The following is a 17,193-nucleotide window of genomic DNA, read 5'->3' on the forward strand; positions in this document are numbered from 1 at the left end:
ATGGCAGCTGTCTGTGAGTTTGGCGTGCCGTTTCTGTTGTTGTATTGTTCGCTGGGGCTCCTTCTCATGGCAGGGAAGCCTAGTAGGAACATCCAGCACCAGGGAACAGCCCGGAATAGCTGATGTGTGTCTTAGAGCTCATCCTCACACAGTGGGTGCTTGTGGTTCCCGTTTGATGGAGGACGACCCCGAGCCCAGAGGTGCGGTTGCTTACCCAGGTTACGCTGTCCTGGACGCTGTGGTCCGCCCGAGCCCGGGCCCCTCACTCCCTGGCGGGCCTGCCTCTGCCTCTGGCCCACTCGGGGAGAGCGACCTCGCTGTCCTGTGCAGACGGCTCGAGTGGGGTGACCGTGGGTCTGCTCACCACGTGGGAGCACTGGGCCTGGGCTGTTTGCAGCACAGACCATCCCCGGCTGCCCCACAGCCGCCCCGCGCACGTAGCTCGGGCCTCCGGGGACTTGCCGTCAACCCCTCGAGCAGGATCTGCAAGTCGGAAGGCCTGAGTGTCTGTGTGGCCCCAGGCCCCTGTGCCCAGCTGCTGTCCCAGAGTCAGGGTTTGCGTTCCTGGTGGTCTCGAGGTGGCTGGGTTGGGCTTCCACAGTGGGGGATGAGACTGGGGCTGTGATTCTGAACATGAGGTCATTCCCCAGGTGTTACTGCGGGTGGCCTGTGCATGATGGCCTGCACGTCCACATCACTTCCTCAGCCTTTCGGCACTGTGCACACACACACGTGCTGGGTTCTAGTGCATTCCATGGCTGTCCTGTAAAACACAGCTCTGGGGGCAAATCCCATTGGAAACGCTGCCTGCTTAGTTTCTTTTTGGACCCTCAGGATGCATTTTAGAACACTGAAGGTCCTGGTAAGTCCTGCAATAAAGGAGCCCCCTAAGTTTGCATGATCTGGCATTTCCCAAGCTCGACCGTACAATCTGCCTCCAGAGCCCGGTGGGACGCACTTTGGGAAAGCGACGCTGAATCAACCCCGGGGCCACTAGAGGACTGCTCGCCTGGTGGGGGCCGCTTTCCCCTGCAGGGGTGCTCGGAGAGGGGGCCACTTTCACACCCCCAGCCCCCAAATTCCCGGCAGATGCTCTTACCCATCCTGTAAGACACATTTTGATAAAATAGCAATGAGCCGGCATTTAAAATCAGGAGATTTCATGTAGAAATCCAGGGTTCTGGCTTCTTTTTTAGGAAGTAGTAATAATACTGCTGTAGCTAAGGGCCTCAGGGAGAAACGGCCGTCCTGGGAGAGTCGCCCTCCTTCTGGTTTGTGGGCTATAAGGCGAAGAGCAGGGGGCCTCACACTCTTTCTAGCAGCTGAAAGTGGACGAGTAGCCGCCCCCACCGCAGCGCCATGAGGAGCCCAGACCCCCTGCTGGAAAGGTCCCCTAGCCCGCCCCGCCTTCCAGTCCCCAAATCCTGCCCCACCCTTACCGCAGCTTTGGTCCGTGCCTTCCTGTGGGCTCTGGGCTGGCTCTCGGGGTTCGGGGGGTGGGGGCTCCCCCCCAGGCAGAGCCAGGTCAGTCCATCCCTCTGAAGGCTCCAGGTATGTCTGCATGGCATCGAGGCTCCAGCCGTGAACCTGGGGCTGTGAGTGGATGAACTGGGGTTTGGGGCTTGGGAGTGGACCCGGGGGGGCTACTGCTATGTGCTCCGAGACGCCTAGGCAGGCTTTAGGGCCAGTCTGTCCCCTTACCAGGGCCCTTTGGTGGGGCGGGGGCGGTCCCCTCCGTGGTGGATGATCTAGAAGCCAGGCATGCCCCCCCGTTTTTAACACAGCAGCTCCTGGGATGGACGCTGTGATTCATGGCTTTCTTGCCCCGTGTGACAAGGCCGCATTTGGGGGACCCCGTTGTCAGAATGGTGCTGAGAGAGATGTGGCCATCGCCATGCCAAGTCAGCAGGAGGGACGGCCTCCTGTAGGGTGCCCCGACTCGGCAGGACCACACAGCTGAGGCCCAGAGCAAAGGCCTGTGCCGTGGTCTCCCCAAGACCTTTCCAGGACCCTGCGCTGGTGGGGGCCCTTCCTCCTGCGTGGGTGCCTCCTGCACCCCCCTTATCCATAAAACGAAGGGTGCCACCATCTTGTTCTCCCTCCTCATTGCAGAGAAGGGAGACCTGGCCGGATGGCAGAGTGTTCTTGTGTGAATGCAGATAAATCCCCACAGAGCATCATGTGCCCTGAGCGCGGCCTCTGAGCCAAGGCCTGCACTGGAGGCCGCACGTCTGGATTACCCTGTTCAGTGCTCACGGCACCGACCGGGGGCGGCCCTCCAGGGGCAGGAGAGTGCTGGTCTAAATTAGAGCACAGACTCAGGGCCTCAGCCTGCATCCGTGGCCTTGGCTGGGTCACTGAACCTCTCTGAGCTGCAGTCGCCTCCATGGTCTCGTGGGATGGGAATACTACTCCTTGTGGGGCCGGTGCGGCGCTCAGACACGCCGCCCCTCGTGCGGGCTTGCTGAAGGAGGGCCTCCTGCCCAGCCGGTCGGTTTGGCCAGCGTCCTGTCGCTGTTCTCACTGTTCACAGATGAGCATCCTGAGGCCCTGGGGCTGCCCTTGGCCACACATTCTCCCAGGGAGCCGGGGACCAGCCACAGCACCTCCCTTTCCTGCCCCACTGCGCACCGCGTGTTGTCTGACTTCAGGGAGCCAGGGACAAATGCTGGCGGGTTGTGTCCAGCGTCACCTCGCACGGTGTCCGTCTTCAGCTGCAAACCAGTGGGATGTGTGATTTCTCTCTAATTACGGCAGGTGCCTATTCATTCACTGAGGCCCTCGTCCGAGGGCTTCTCTCTCTTCCGTCACATACCTCCTGTTTCTCACGGGGACGTGTTTCATGGGTCCCCCCTCAGTCCCGCCTCAGTGCCCCGGGGACGGTGGCACGGGTGGTGGAGGGCGCAATCCCCACCCCTCCCGGCACCCCGCCTCTGTCCTCGTTGGAGGCTCCTGCCGCGGGGCAGGAGAGCGTCCCCGCACTGGCTCGGAGGTCTGGAGGGGGCTGCTGTAGCCGAGGCGAGCTCTCCGCCCCCGCGAGGAGGAGCCGTTCTGGCTTTGATGGGTCTTGAGTGGAATTGTATCCCCTCGGATAATCCACTCGCTGCATAAGCACTCTTACGAGCGTGCTGATATTCTCGCTTTTCTAAACGTATTGTTCCCTGGTTGAAACACATTTTCCTTCTTTCTCACTCCAGAAAAGAATTTTTTTCTTTTAAGGAAAAAAAAAAAACTTGGTTGCAACTGTCTGGTCGTATAAACAGGTATCTCTCTATGGGGGAAAAGCAATTTGCGAAATGTGTGTTCAGAGCCCTAGATACGTCCAGAACTGGTGACCCGGCAGGTCCACTCCCGGGAATAGAAACCGAGGAATGATCCGCGAGAAGGAAGGTAGCACGTGTGTGAAGATGTTTGCAGCGGCGTTACTTGGGAAAGTCGAAGCCGGACCCCGCCTCTGCCGCTCTGAGGAACGTGTCCCCGTCCGGAGCAAGACCACATGTCCTGTCGCCGATTCCCGAAGGTGTCCCGAATCCTCTGACACAGGACGGCCGGCCAGGTTGGGAAGTGTGCGTGACACCCGAAACGGTCTCCTCGTTGGGAAGGTTGGCTGTGGGGGCTAGGCTGAGTGTTTGGGGAGAGCCACTTTCGTCCCCCAGATGGAAAACTGCATGACGGCTTCCAGTATGAATGGTGTGGCGGTAACTCCGAACAGCTCGAGTTTTATTCAAGGGAGTACTCTGCTGACCCAGTTAGGAAATAGGACGTGGCTGGGTTTTTTTGAACCGAGCATTCATGAGTCCAGCCAGAGCTGTGGAAGCACCTCCAGTGATCGGGACGATGGTGGTGGAAGATTCTGTCTGTGCGGAGACACGAGTGAGGGCCGGCAGTGGGCGCTGCTGGCTCGGGGCTGCGGTCCCTTCCTGGGAGGGCTCAGGGTTCCTTGCGGGAAGCCGCAGGGAGGATGAAGGTGGACCAGCCATTCATCCAAGATGGTGGAGCTTGTAGGCCTGGGTGCAGCGCCAGGGAAATCTGTGAACTCCGCAGGCGCACGCCGGGCGGCTGGAGAGGTTCTGCTGAGAAGCCTGGACTCACGGGCCCTGTGAGGATTTGTGGAGGCTGTTTGTCTGCCCGGCTTCTGGAACAAACCCCACAGGCGGGGCTCACGCAGCCGACACGCACCATCTCCCGGTCCTGGAGGCTGGAAGCACACGGGGTGGAGGCCCAGGGCGCCCGTGCCGAATGCAGCCGCCTGTGTGGATGCGATGCTGACCCTCTGAGTCATACCAGGACAGCAGGGAGAGAGCACCAGGCTGGCCAGCCCCTCGGAGCCCGCACAGCAGAGGGGGTCGTGCTGGCTGGAGGGAAGCTTCCAGAACCGCGCCTGCCGCTCCACCCACCCCTGAGGCTTTTGCATAATTGCTCAGTCAGAGGCAGACAGAGTGACTGTGTGACTCAGTGCGTGGTGACTGTGCCCCTTCGACACTGGGGCTCTCCCCGCGTCTCACCATCCCAGACGCAGATAAAAAAGGCTCCGCACCCAGATCTGGTCCCGGGGTTTCAGGTGTGAGTCACCGACCCTCCCCCTGGGGGCCTCTCTCATGCCCGCATGCCCAGGCCAAGGACTCCTCTGAAGATGTCCCCTGGGGGGGCGGGGAGAAGTGCCCTCCTGCTGTGCATTCGGAAAGCATCCCCTTGTGGCACCTGCTTTCTCTCAAACGTGAACTCCTGGGCTGGTTGCTAATTAGCCGGGGGCCTTCGTCCCGTCGTCTTGTCCAGTGCCCTGGTCCTGGCTGGGGGGCTGCATCCCAGGCCAGGGTCTGAGGCGGAGGCTCGGGCGAGGGTTGCAGGGAGGGACCTGGGCCATCTGGTGCGCCTCTGGGCAGCGGGAGCCCTGCTTGCTGTCCCCGTGAGTCTCGCGGTGGCCCTCCTGCAGTTTTCAGACAGGACTGCCTTCTTCCCTGAGCATGAAATGAGCCCTTAGCTGCCCAGAGGAGCCAGCGTCCGTAAAGCAGAGGCCCGTGTGCCTCGGAATCTTGGACTCTGCTCACCAGGGTGTGCAGATGTGCCCAAGGGCTCACGCTCGCTCCAGAGCTGGTGCTCGCTGGCGCCAGGCTGCAGACCCTCCCCTCCTGCCTGCTTCTCTCCAGCTGAAGGGGCCCCTGAAAGGGCCAAGTGCAGAGGGCACCACCAGAGCCTCACTTACAGGCTCAGAGAGGTCATGCAGCTGTTCGGGGTTGCACAGCCAGACCTCGGCGCGGACTAAACCAGGACTGGCGGGTTGCAGGGCCCTCGCGGTAACCATGTGGCCTCGGGGCTCCATGGCTCGCATTTTGGCCACCTCGGGCTCCCCCACGGTGTGTCTGAAAGGTCTCGTGGATGGCCCCGGCTGCCCCCACGCAGGACAGCGCTATTTCCCCCACAGTGCCTTTGTCTTCCCAGCTTGTGTTTGGCCCCAAGTCAAGTGAAGGCAAGAAGGAACGAGAGAGAGTGTCAAGTCTTCCTGACAGAAGCTGCTGCCAGAGATGGGCCAGCGCCACGCAAGCCATCCAGGGTGACCTGCACGTTCCTGCCGCCGCCACGCTTGTCCATCTGTGGCCTCCGTGCGGGCGGGCTGCAGAGCAGAGCGCAGAGAGGCGGGCGGGGTCCCAGCCCGGCCTGCAGGGGCCCCAGCATCATGGGGGAGACACGCAGATCGTGCTTACATGCCGCAGAGACGGTGCCAGGCCAGGAAGAGCACAGGGGACACACGAGGGCCACTCCTGAGGGCAGACGGCCATCACCTCTGGGGCCGAAGCATGGCTTGGGCCGGTGCAGGCTCGGGGATGGCTGTCTGGGCTGTGACAGCAGCTGAGACCTGACCCGACTCGGCTGGGTCGGGCTGAAGCGTGGAAAGGCATGTAAGAAGCGACCCCGTGTGTGGGCTGGACACCACGGAGGAGGAGGGCAGTGGCATGGACCCTCCCGGGCCACCCAGACCCCGACCCTGCGGGAGCTGGTGCAGACACCCGGGGCAGGGCTCGGGGTGTGGGGTCAGCTGCCGGGTCAGTGACGGCACCAGGGCAGACGCCGTGGCTTCAGGGCTGGTGCGTGACGTCAGGCAAGGTCCTGATCCGCTCTGGGCCCCAGGGTGCTCCAGTGCCTAGTGAGGGCAGGAGTCAGCACCCGCTGTGCTGTGGACAGGAGACAGACGACATTACCTGCTACGTCACCTGCTGCTGGCGGTCATTCCACGTTTATTCCTAGACCCCATGGCTTTTCTGCACCCCCAAGCAAGAGCAGAGCGAGCCAGGGTGTTTGGGAGGTCCCGGGGAAGCTCGCTCAAGTCCCTTGGCCTACGGTGCGCAGACCTGAGTCTCAGAAGTGCCCCAGTTCCCGGGGGCCGAGTGCAACCCCAGTGAGAGCCCGTGGCCCTGTCCTCAGCCCGTCCAGGAGGCCCTGCATCTGTAGGCTCCAGCCTACCCGTGTGGCCCCCCAGCCTTAGCTCTGTCCCCTCTGCCTGGACCAACCCCGCCCTAATGGCTGAGGTTCCAGGAGCTCTGGTGGGCTGCTCTCCTGTGCTCTCTTATCTGTAGGAAGCATAGAGGGAGAGACTGACCTCCTCACTCTGCACTTCTTGTACCAGTGACGTTAATGCCCCTGAAATCCTGCCGGTCAGCCCTGGGGACCCTCTGCTCAGACAAGGATGTTCCTCATTGCAGACAAGGTCTTTGGATTTTTCACCAGGGGAAACATTAGAGGGCTTTCCACTTGGCTCCCTACTTGACATATAGGGAAACTGAGGCCGAGGGAGGCAGGGACTCACAGCTGAGCAGAGGTAGGATGGGGACCCACAGACACCCGAGTCAGCTTGTTCACTCAGCATCCCCTACCCTCGGCCATGCCATGTGCTGGGCTCCCAGGTGAGCATCCACCCTCCTCCGCCCACGGGTCGGGGCACCTCTGGCTGGCTGGGATCCTGAGGTGATGCGACAGTGAGACCGGCAGTGCCCTGGAGTGGCGGGCCTGGGGGAGCAAGCTCCAGGACCTCTCCGAGTCTCAGCCTCCGTGCCTGTAAGACGGGCGTGAATGTACCACCTCACTGGGCCGTAGAGAGAAGGACACGTGGAACGGGCCCTGCGGTGGCTGGGCGCTCAGCCACGGGAAGCCACGGTGATGCCGCTGGGGTTCACGTCCAAGGAACAGCCACGCTGCCTCTGTCCTCGGAGCCCTCGCTCTGTTCATCCCGGATTGCTTGTGCCGTCACCCATGTCGGGAAGCCGCCGGGGGTCTGTGCCCTCTCCGCCCTGTGTCCGTGGCTACTCACCTGCTGGCTAGCCCATGCCGGGTCTGCCGTCCCCTCCTCCCTGCTCCCCTGCCCTTTGGGGTTGGGTTCTTCCTGGATTTGGGGTTTTCCTGATGATGGTGCCTAATAGGAACTATGCTGCCAGCTCAGCCCTGGAAGGAATTCATCTGAAGGTTAAATTGGTCACCAAGGCTTAATTAGTTCCTAAAATACGAACCTGCAGCAGGATCTGCTCACGAGGCAATGAGTCAGGTGGGGACCGACCTGCCGCTCACTCAGCATTGTTACCGGCGCTTCCCTTTCCAGGGCATCTGGGCACCCGCGCAGGTGCCGACCAGTAACCTCTTGATCTAAAAGGTGGGGACCTGCCTTTGCACCTGCCCGTTCCTCCAGCCAGCTGGAGGTGCTCAAAATTCACAAGAGTCAGATTCTGGGGTGTTGAAGTAAACTGTCTCAGGGTCTGCGAGGCCTCCAGGCAGGCTGTAAGGACACCGTGGTGCCAGAAACTGTTGTCTGCCCCAGGCCTCTCTGCGGACATGGTTGGTGGCCAAGACCCCCAGGCTCCTCACCCTGGGCCTCTCTCTGCTTTGACACACGCACTTTCTCCCCACTGAGCACAGCTTCTACCTCCAGACATGGAGATCAGGCACTCACTGCTAGACTGTGTGTGTGGGCAGGTGTGTGATTGGGGGGAGCACTGCTTTCCTTAATATATGTTTACGAGCCCATGACTTCTGCCTTCCAATAATGGCAGGACGGCTCGTGTCACATGTACCGTCCTGCTGATGACAGTGGCAAACTGGACAAAATAGCAACTATGGTTTGTAGGCTTTGGCGGGAAACCAAAGGCAGACAGAATTTGGGACCCTTGACAAAAGGGGAGTTGCCGGATGAGATACGTATTAATGAGGGATCCTCCTGACAGAAAGTGAGTTGAGAGTTCAGTGGTTATGGGTCAGGGTCAGGGCTGCCTGAGTGGCTGGAAATAGAGGGTAGAAATCCTAGAAAGGGAAGAGCCCAAGATCTGCACATAAACTCTCCCTCAAATCCTGGACTGATTTCTGAACTAGCATGTGCAGGATTAGAGTCCAAGGGTCCTAGTGGAACACAGCAGCTTAAATCTCAGACAGCTGAGGGGGGACTTCCATCGTTCCCCCATGAGAGAGACGAGTGTTGAGTTGAGCCCTGCCTCTGCAGTCCAGTCCCTCGTGTCCAGAGCAGTCGGGTGTGACGGACGCAGGGGCCCTGCAGAGAGCATCTGCCTCAGTGGCTCATGGGGAAGCCAGCAAGCGCAGTGGACGCATCCGGTCCCTGGGCTCCCCCGCGGCTCGAACCCACTGGGTCCTCCGTGGAAAGTACTTTCCTCTGCACCTGGGACTCCGCACATGTTCACGTCTGTGGACACTGGGCTCCGTCAGCTCTAACTCCCTTCAGGTGGGTGCTCAGGCCCGGAGAGGCGAGGTGATGTGCCTGAGGTCACAGGCAGGAGGGGGCAGACACAGGACACGGTCCTGACTCCCCAAACCCATGCTTTGCTGTACCTGGTGGCGCTCCAGGAGGCAGGTGTGGTCCCCACCTCTCCCCCTTAAGAACTAAGAGCCAGACTTCCCGTGGGCCCCATGTGGGCGAGTCGGCCCTCTGTGAATGTGCGGCCTGCTGCCCCGAGGGCTTGCCTCCAGCCTCCGGAACTCGGGGCACCTTACTCCACGGTGGGAAACCGAGCGGAGCTCCTACCTGAGTCCTGGGGAGTCCCTCCTTCACCCTGCTGGGCCCTCCTGTAGGGGAGGGAAGTTGGCAGGCAGCCCACATCTGTGGGGCCCTCTCAGACACCTCGTGAGCCCAGCGTGCCGGGGCCTGGCCTCCCCACATTACAGACGGGGAAACTGAGTCTCACCTTGAGTCAGAGGCTGACCCAGGACTCAGCTCAGACTCCATCATTTGGTAACATGTCAGGAAGAAGGAGCCAGTTAGTTAGTTCCTGCAGAAAGGGGGTGGCCCAGCCCAGTGACACGGGTGACAGTGGCGTTTCTGATTGGTGCTGATGGGGAGTGGCGTATTCCCTGAAGACTTTGAGATTTGCACCAGAGCCTCCGGACGTCCTGCCCTTCCGTGGTGGAGGCGGGGGGTGGAGGCGCCAGGTTCCTGCACTGTGCTCGCACACCCATCCATCTGGTCAGCCAGCCTCCCCGAGCTGCCCCGGGGACTCAGAGGTGTGCCCGGGCCTCTCCCAGGAAGCCCTGCAGAGGAGGAAGGTGGTCCCATGGTGTAACAGGTGCTGGCTCAGGCCCGAGAGCTCGCCTGCTGAGCATGGGCACAGTGGATGGGTGCAGGGGACGAGCATGGGCGCAGGGGACGCTGCGCTGCATCCAGGAACAGGTGGGGGCTGAGGGTGAGTCTGTTGAACAGACAGGGCTGAGTGGGCGCAGGTGGCTTGCCTCAGGGCTCTGAGCCTCAGTTTCCCCTGGAAGAGGCTCAGAAGGGCCACCTAGGAGGCTCATGCTGCCCTTGCCCCTCACCTCCTGATCAGAGCAGTTTGCTGGGCACACGACGTCTGTAGGACTCGGTGGTGAAGGCTGAGCTGCATAGAGGGAAGCATAGGAGGGTGATCCTTCCACAGTGCTCCTTGGGGACCCCTCCCTCTGTGGTCAGTCCCCAGTTCAACACCCCCAAGCCCTTCTCCCTGCCCCTGTGACCTTAGCCCGAGTCACTGTGTCAGAAAAATGGTGAGTAGCACCTGCTGGGTGCCTGAGCCCAGCCACCGGGGGCGTGGAGCCTGACCCATCCTCGGGAAGAGACCCAGACCCTGCGGGGCTTCAGGGAACCCCGCGTCGGGTGCCCTTCACCCGGATTATCCACAGGGCTCAATGGATCCTCCAGGAGCTCAGCTTCCCTCAATGGCCCCGGCTGCCGGGAATGTTGCAAATGCTGCAGACACCTACATCTTTGTTCAAAGATAACCCCGCATTATTGCCGAGATGCCTTTTTATATCTTGTGTTATTTATAAAAGTATGATTCATTTAACCATTATTGTGAGATGGAGAAAGGTTGCAGTTATCTAAAGCTACGCGGGAAGGAAGCAGGGTCTGCTGTTTGGGGTGAGGTGGGGGTGGGCAGGAAGATCGGGGTCCAGCCCACACCTGCCCAGACCTGCTGCCTCCCTGCTCCAGGCTTGGCCGCACACTCTCGCTCTCAGCATTCGGTTTTAGCTTCTATAAGATAAAATGCTGGGTGTGGCTGGTGGGCCACTGAGACCCTCTGGAGTTTTGTTTTTTCCTCTCAGTGCCCCATGGGCCCCCTTTCTGAGGAGAGGTTAGAGACACCTCCGTGAGTTTGTATTAAGGAGAAATAGACTCAGTTCCTCCCTCTGTTTACCCAGGGCTGTCTCCATGCCAGCCTGCTCTCCCTTCTCCCCACCCCCACAAATAGGAGGTGAGGCCAGGCCACTTGAAAAGAGAAGGGAAACAGGCACCATCTGGAATTTCAGGGTCTTGGAGAATTCGCGCCTGAGCCCCAGCCTCATCAGCTCTATCGGCCGGGGTCTCGGCAGCAAGCAAGGGACCCATCCGACTTGTTGATGCACGAAAGGAAGGTCCCAGCACACCAAGGAGGCCAGCCTGGTGTCCGGCTGCCCCCGGCTGCTCTGGGGAGCTGTCACCTCCCCGACAGGATGCTCGTCCACACCCACTGGCTCCGTCCTCCTGAATCAGAGCTCTGTGCTGTGCATGTGGTTGCCTCCAGCCCCGGCAGCAGGGAAGGCTGACGGAATGAGCCAGGGCTCCCCACAACCCAGCAGGCAGGCAGGACTCCAGGTGGGGATGGGCAGACACGGCAAGGATGTTGAGGACACCAGCCTGACCGAAGTCCGGTGCACCTGTCCTTGGGGTGCAGGCGAATACGGTCCTGGAGCTCTGCGGGGCAGGCCTCCTCCGGGGCCCAGGGGCCTCCGAGGGGTGGGGGCGGCGGGTGGCAGGACGGGACAGAGAAGTGAGATGGCTTCAGGCCCTAGGTGGCTTCGGCACAACTGAGGAGGCCAGCCTGGTGAACCTGGAAAAGTGCCTTGGGATGCTCAGAACAAAATAGGAGCTGGGAGTCACCACCTCTCTCTTTGTTGGTTCATTCATGCATCTGTTCATTCACATCCGGAGCTGTAGGGAGCTCCTCCGGTTTGCAGGGTGACAGAGGAGCTGGGCATCGAACCTACATTCGGGGAGCTTGAAGACCCTGAGGAGGGGTCTCTCCATGGCTGGATCAGGGCACCTTACAGACACGCGGCAGGGTTGGGGTGGGGAGAAGGCCTTGCTCTCCGCTGGCAGATTTTTGAAATTAAATGCATTCATTTAGTGACCGCCGACAATCATGAAGTCCAGGCACTGTCACAAATATTGCGTGGCTTGATCCTCATGACCGTCCTGGGAGGGGGCACCATTCACACCCCATTTGACGGGTGAGAGGTGACTTTCCCGGGGTCGCAGAGCTGGGAAGTGGTTGGGCTGGGGCTCATCCCCGGAAGGTCAGCACCATCCCCCCCAGCCCTTGCGCTTCAAATGTGAGCTCAGCTGATCACAGCCAGTGCCGGGAGTGAGAAGGGTTATTCCCACCTACAGATGAGGAAACTGAGGCCAGGGGCGCCTAGCCAGCCCACGGCCACTGAGGAGGTAAGATGCAGAGCTAGCTCCTACCTCAGACAGCTGGGGTCCCACGTCTGGCGTCAGACCATGGCCGGGGGGCGGGCTGATGGTGGGCACCGGACGGGCACCATTGCCAAGACCCACCGGTGCACAGACTCTTCGTGAGGCGTATTTATCACACCTGGCGCGTCCTCCCAGCCAGGACTTCAGAGCGCCTTGAAATGTTCTGATGTGCGAAGAGCCTTTTTTTATATGAGAAATGAAATTATTTTCAGCCTGTTGTCAGGCAGTTGTCAAAAGACATGGCAAATAAAGGGCTTCGAGCGGGAGGGTTTGGAAGGGCGGATCAGAACTCGAGGCAGGTTTGTGGGGTGCCGAGGCTGAAGCCGGGCAGGGCCCGTGCGGATTGGGGACTGGGGGCTGGACGGGGCTGGCTTTGGGGGGGTTAATTATTTATTGTTTATTTACATATTCATTATTTTGTTTTTCTTACCAAGGGGTTAGTACCAGAGTTGGGCTGGGTGGGACAGGCTGGTGGCTGAAGGGCCTGGCTAGGAGGCTGACAGCTGGGGGTTCATTTTGGGGTGATTCTCTTCCACCTGGAAGGGGTATGGAAGGGCCTCCACCTGATTTTCTCATGCTTTTTCATCCATCCATGGACATCGAACATGCCCCACTCAAAAGACACTCAGACTTGCCATCTGGGATGGGTGGGCGAGCAGGTGGACGGAGTCACCACATAGCATCCCGACTCCCTCTGCCCGCCACCTGCCTCACCCCAGCCGTCTTGGGGAGTCTGGGCTGTGACGCCTGCAAGCCTATGGCCGTGGGGCAGGGGAGCCTGACCCCCGTCTGTGGACAGCGCTCAGCTCATCCAGGGAGCCCGGCTGGAGTCGGGGAGCCTAATGGGACCTCCGCAAGAAGGTTCCAGCTCTCTGAGACCCATCCCGGGATCTCTGGAAGCCTCGGGGAGAAATGGGTGTTCAAATTTCGTCCTCCACCTTTGTCTCCGTGTTTATCGTGGTCCAGCCCCTGCTCGGGTGTCCTGCAGCGGCTTGTCTGGGAGGTGGAGGCAGTGTGAGCGGACTCCTGGACGCTCTGCAGCAGACCTCCCTCTGCCCCTGCTGCCCCAGCTTTCTGGAGAGGCCGGGGTCAGCGCTGGGTGCTGCGGCCTCGTGGTTTGAGCGTGAAGGGCGGGATGTCTGTCTGTCTGTCTTTCCTGAGGGCAGGCTGACGTGGACAAGTGTGTGTCTGGCAGCAGGAATGCTCCGTGCTCGTGACGTGGGGGCCCTGTGGCCCTGGGTCACGGTGGGAGGGTCCAGACCCAAAGCACAACCACCTGACGCGATCCCTGCAGGACGCCTCCTGTCCCAGCCTCCCAGGCAGGCGGGCTTCAGCTGTGCGTGCGCACAAACGACGGGTCGAGCACATCGATGCTGGTGTCGCAGGTGGCCCAGGCCGTCCATCTCCAGTAACGGTTTGCACAGAAAAGCATGGCCCGGAGCGCAGAGTGGAAAATGCCCCCAAGGAGACACCTGGCTGTGTGTCTGTTGGGGCAAAATCTGTGCTTTTAGTGCCACGCCTTTCCCTTCCAGCTGGTATGTGCCAGGCACAAGCCTGTTACTGTGTGAAGGGACAGGAGACTCGTACATGTGGGCCCAGCACTGCCATTCTCCTCCGTGGTGGGGAGGCCGCAGCCTGTGTCTGAGAGCGAGAACCTTTGTATGCAGGTAGTGAGCCCCCTGTCGCTGGAGGTATTCAAGGAGAGCATGCCTGCCAGTGGGGAGGAGGCCTCAGGGGCCAGGTGGGTGGAGTCAGGAGGCGGGATTTCCGTGGGGCAGAGCCCAGGGTACACGGCAGTCCTGCACATGAGTCCAACAGAGCGACCATTCCTAGTTTCTGTGAATGTTTTACTCAGATGCCCAGCAGCCCATTAAAGGAATAGGAGGTGTGCAGAAAGGAATCCTGTGGCTGAGGGGTGTTTCCTGCAGTTCCTCAAATCCTGTTATGTGCAGAGTCTGGTCTTGTTCCCCTAACCGGCCCCCCATGCAGCCCGAGAGGGAGACTGGGGATCTTTTCTGTCCTGTTCGCGGCTGCATCCGTCCGTGGCTCGCACAGAGCCTGCGACTCGCCAGCCCAGGCGGGGTGGGGGGGTAGACATGGCGTGGAGAGCCTGGCGGCCCCTCTGCCTCCAGCCGGCTGCCTGTGTCCTGGTCATAGGCCTCTGGGCCTCGTCTTGGCAAGGTTCCTTTCTCGGTGCCAGCCCCAGGGCCCCGCCGATTCCCGACTCTGCTCCGGCTTGCGGGCAAGTGCACCGGGAGGAGCGGTTGCACCATATGCAAGCAACGGGGAGGCTCTGCTGGGGCTTCCCCGTCTGGGCCACGCGTAAGTGCTGTCTGGGGATCTCCTGCTCCCCAACACAGGGAAAGGGCTCCATCTTGTTCCCTGCCTTCTCAAAGAAGAAAAGAGGCGGGGTCTTCACAGTCGTGCCGCGGGAAGCCGCTCCTTCCCCACGCCCTTCGTCCAAGGTCAACAGCAGGGGCACAGAGGATGTCTCCAGAGGGAGCAGTGGCCTTTGGCGAGGTGCCACCCCCACCAACCCTGGCGCACACCCCTCCTCTCCGCGGCTGGCACTAAGGATTGGCGAGGGAACTTGGCTCAGGATGAGGCTCCGTGCTTCTGGGAGGCTATCGACCAGAGACAGATGGAGGAGGGTTGAGCAGCGCCGAGCCTCCCACTCTCCCAGAGGGTTCCCTGCGCTTTGGCGAGCTCTCAGGGCTCACGCGGCAGGGCCCAGCCTCTGCAGAGGGCCTCCCTCGCTGTGCCGTCCCTGTGGCCTCCCATCCCGGCCAGGGCGGGCACCTGGCCCGTGGCCAGCCCAGCCCCATGTATCAGGGCACCGCCACCTGGCAGACCCCAGCACCTCTGCCTTGTGGGGGGACACGGCACTGGTCTCCCCAAGTGGAAGCAGCTGTGTCCTTGATGACACCCTACACCTGAGGGAGATGCGTCCGGAAACTGTTCAGCCTTCTGCCCCACACGGCCGTGCATCATGAGAGCAAGTTGGTGGGGTCTCTGGTGATAAAATGTGCCAGCAGCAGATGCGTTTCTTAGGGCACATCTCAGAAACGCCTTGCCCTCCGTCGTGTGGATTTACCACCAGGTGTGGTGGGGCAAGGGGGTCACCTAGGGCTGAGTTTGGGTGCAGCTGAGTGATGTGGGGTGCTGTGGGTGTTCAGTGGGAGACGATGCTTAAATGAGCAGCTGCTTTAGGACCTGGGCCCTGGCTGTCCTTTCCCGAGGCATGGACAGGCCGCTGGGCCAGGCGTCCGACCCCTCGGGCCGTCCTGCCAAGGCAGATGCCTGCCATTCCTAACACTGCCATTTTTGTCGACCCAAAGTATGTCGACCACATGGAATTCCACTGACACGTTCCCGTTGCTTTTTCCTCATCCTGTCTCATCTCTCTCTCTCTCTTTTTAATTTCGGAAGCAGTTCTCTTGGCAACAGAGAAAACGCACACTTAATTACAGCCGAGCAGGAGGTGCATCGGGCGACGGAACCGGCTCCCTGGGATGCTCCATTTCATTTTCGGGAAGCCCTCTGTCCTTGTCTAGAAACAGCCCCGTGCACCTGCTGCAGAGCCCGCGAGCCCGCGGCCCCTTCTCGGGGTGCTCCTCAGATAGGACTTTCCTGGAGTCTCCCAGACTTCTCTCGGGGTGGAAATGCTCAGGACGCGTGCAAAGGAGCTCTGAAGACACTCGTTCTGATCCGCCGCCTGGAATCAGGGCGAACCAGGGCTCGAGGGCAGTTTGTGCTCTCTCTCTTTAAAAAAAGAAAGGGAAGAGAAGGGGGGGGGAGGAAATCCTGTTTCCTCCAGGGTAATTACCACGATGGGGTGAGCCGGAGAAGGAATAGGTACTTGTGTCTGGTTCCTTGCAGCGGAAATCTGGGTCACGCTCAGCAATTCCAGAATGCCGGCGAGGGCTGCCCAGTTCATGTGGGTCTGGTTTGGTGAGGCTTATCTGGAACTGGGTGTTTCGTCTTGACTCGCTCACCTCATCTGCTAGCGGACAAACAAACGGCGTTAGAGAAAACTTGGCTTTTTCTTTAAAAATAACATTCGGAAAGCACGGGGCGTTCTATTTCGCGCCCGGCGCATCCGAGCAGAGGCAGCCGGAGCAGAGCCTGAGTTGGCTCGGACGGCTGGGGCTCCGGTTCGCGGATGCCTCCGGGGTTCCCCGGCCGCGGGCTCGAGGACGCCTGACTCGTGCTCGCCCTCCTCCCGGATGCACTGATCACAAAAGCAGAGTAGCACTGCTCACATGACGGGTGCCGGCAGAAGCAGCAGGGCTTGAGATCAGCCCCAGTCTACGCACGGTTGGTTCCCAGCTGACAGACAGAATATGGGGTGGGCTTTGTCACCAGCACGCTGGGTCTGGCATGCCCAGCTATGCTCGGAAGCACGCAGTGCCCAGACGCCCGCCGCTGCCGCCGCTCCCCGGGTCCGAGCCGCTCCAGCGCCGAGGGGCCGGGCAGCCCCCCTCTCCTTCCTCCCATCCGAGAAGGTTATATAATGAGCGGACTGCTGCCAAAGTCGGAGGGAAAATGAAGTCTTTGTTAAATGCCTTCACCAAGAAGGAAGGTAAGGAAGAGCTGTCGGGAGCGTGGTGCATGGGAATTAGCAGTTTCTGACTGATGCTCTGGGGGAGCGGGGGACTCTGGTCCCTCCCAAAATTGCTGGTTGTCCCTTCTCATCATGGAAGGGAATAATGACTTCGGGTGCGCCCTTGGGCTTTGTTGTAGTTGGTCTGGGATTCTAACCCACTCGAAGGTGCGGTTTTATTTCACGGTCCTCTCAAGTCCCCAGCCCCTTGCACATTGCATTCCGGAATGCGCCTCCATGGTGACCGTGCCGGAGGGCACGTTGGGAACTAAGTCCTAGGGAAAATAAAGGAAGTTTTGCCTCAGTCTGCCCGCTTCCCGGAGGCTGCGGAGCACCTGCTCGGGAGCGAGGAAGGTCAGAACACGTTGCTCGCCGTGCCGGCTCAGGGTGGACGCTCTCCGAGCCACTCCTTGGCTCTCGTTGGCCGTCCCCTGGTGGCATTTTCCTGGAGTGGATGCAGATGCAGCATGGCAGACTCTGAGAGTGCATAGGGTTTGTGTCATACCTTGTGTGATTTCTATTGTGGAAAAAAAATATGTATAAATAAATACATGGAAGACAGCTAAGAAAATATCCACCCACTTAGAGTTTGCAGATTGCCTGAAAGAAGGAAACA

At 60.3% G+C, this 17,193-nt stretch overlaps 1 protein-coding gene across 5 annotated transcripts in view; it reads left to right on the forward strand.

The window, feature by feature from the left end:
- Positions 1-17,193, forward strand: part of SHANK2 (SH3 and multiple ankyrin repeat domains 2) — a 506,338-nt gene that overhangs the window by 211,485 nt on the left and 277,660 nt on the right. The window contains exon 1 of one of the 5 annotated variants that reach the window (XM_078057642.1): positions 12,369-16,556. The exons of 2 other annotated variants lie outside the window; for them this stretch is intronic. In XM_078057642.1, the coding sequence (XP_077913768.1) occupies positions 16,355-16,556 (202 nt within the window). In that variant the 5' untranslated portion in view covers positions 12,369-16,354. Of the gene's footprint in view, positions 1-12,368; positions 16,557-17,193 lie in introns of those variants that run through there. 2 more of the 5 variants (XM_078057640.1, XM_078057638.1) reach the window with 2 other exon arrangements.

The sequence above is a fragment of the Halichoerus grypus genome, chromosome 11, assembly GCF_964656455.1.
Source record: "Halichoerus grypus chromosome 11, mHalGry1.hap1.1, whole genome shotgun sequence".
Classification (NCBI taxonomy): Eukaryota; Metazoa; Chordata; class Mammalia; order Carnivora; family Phocidae; genus Halichoerus; species Halichoerus grypus.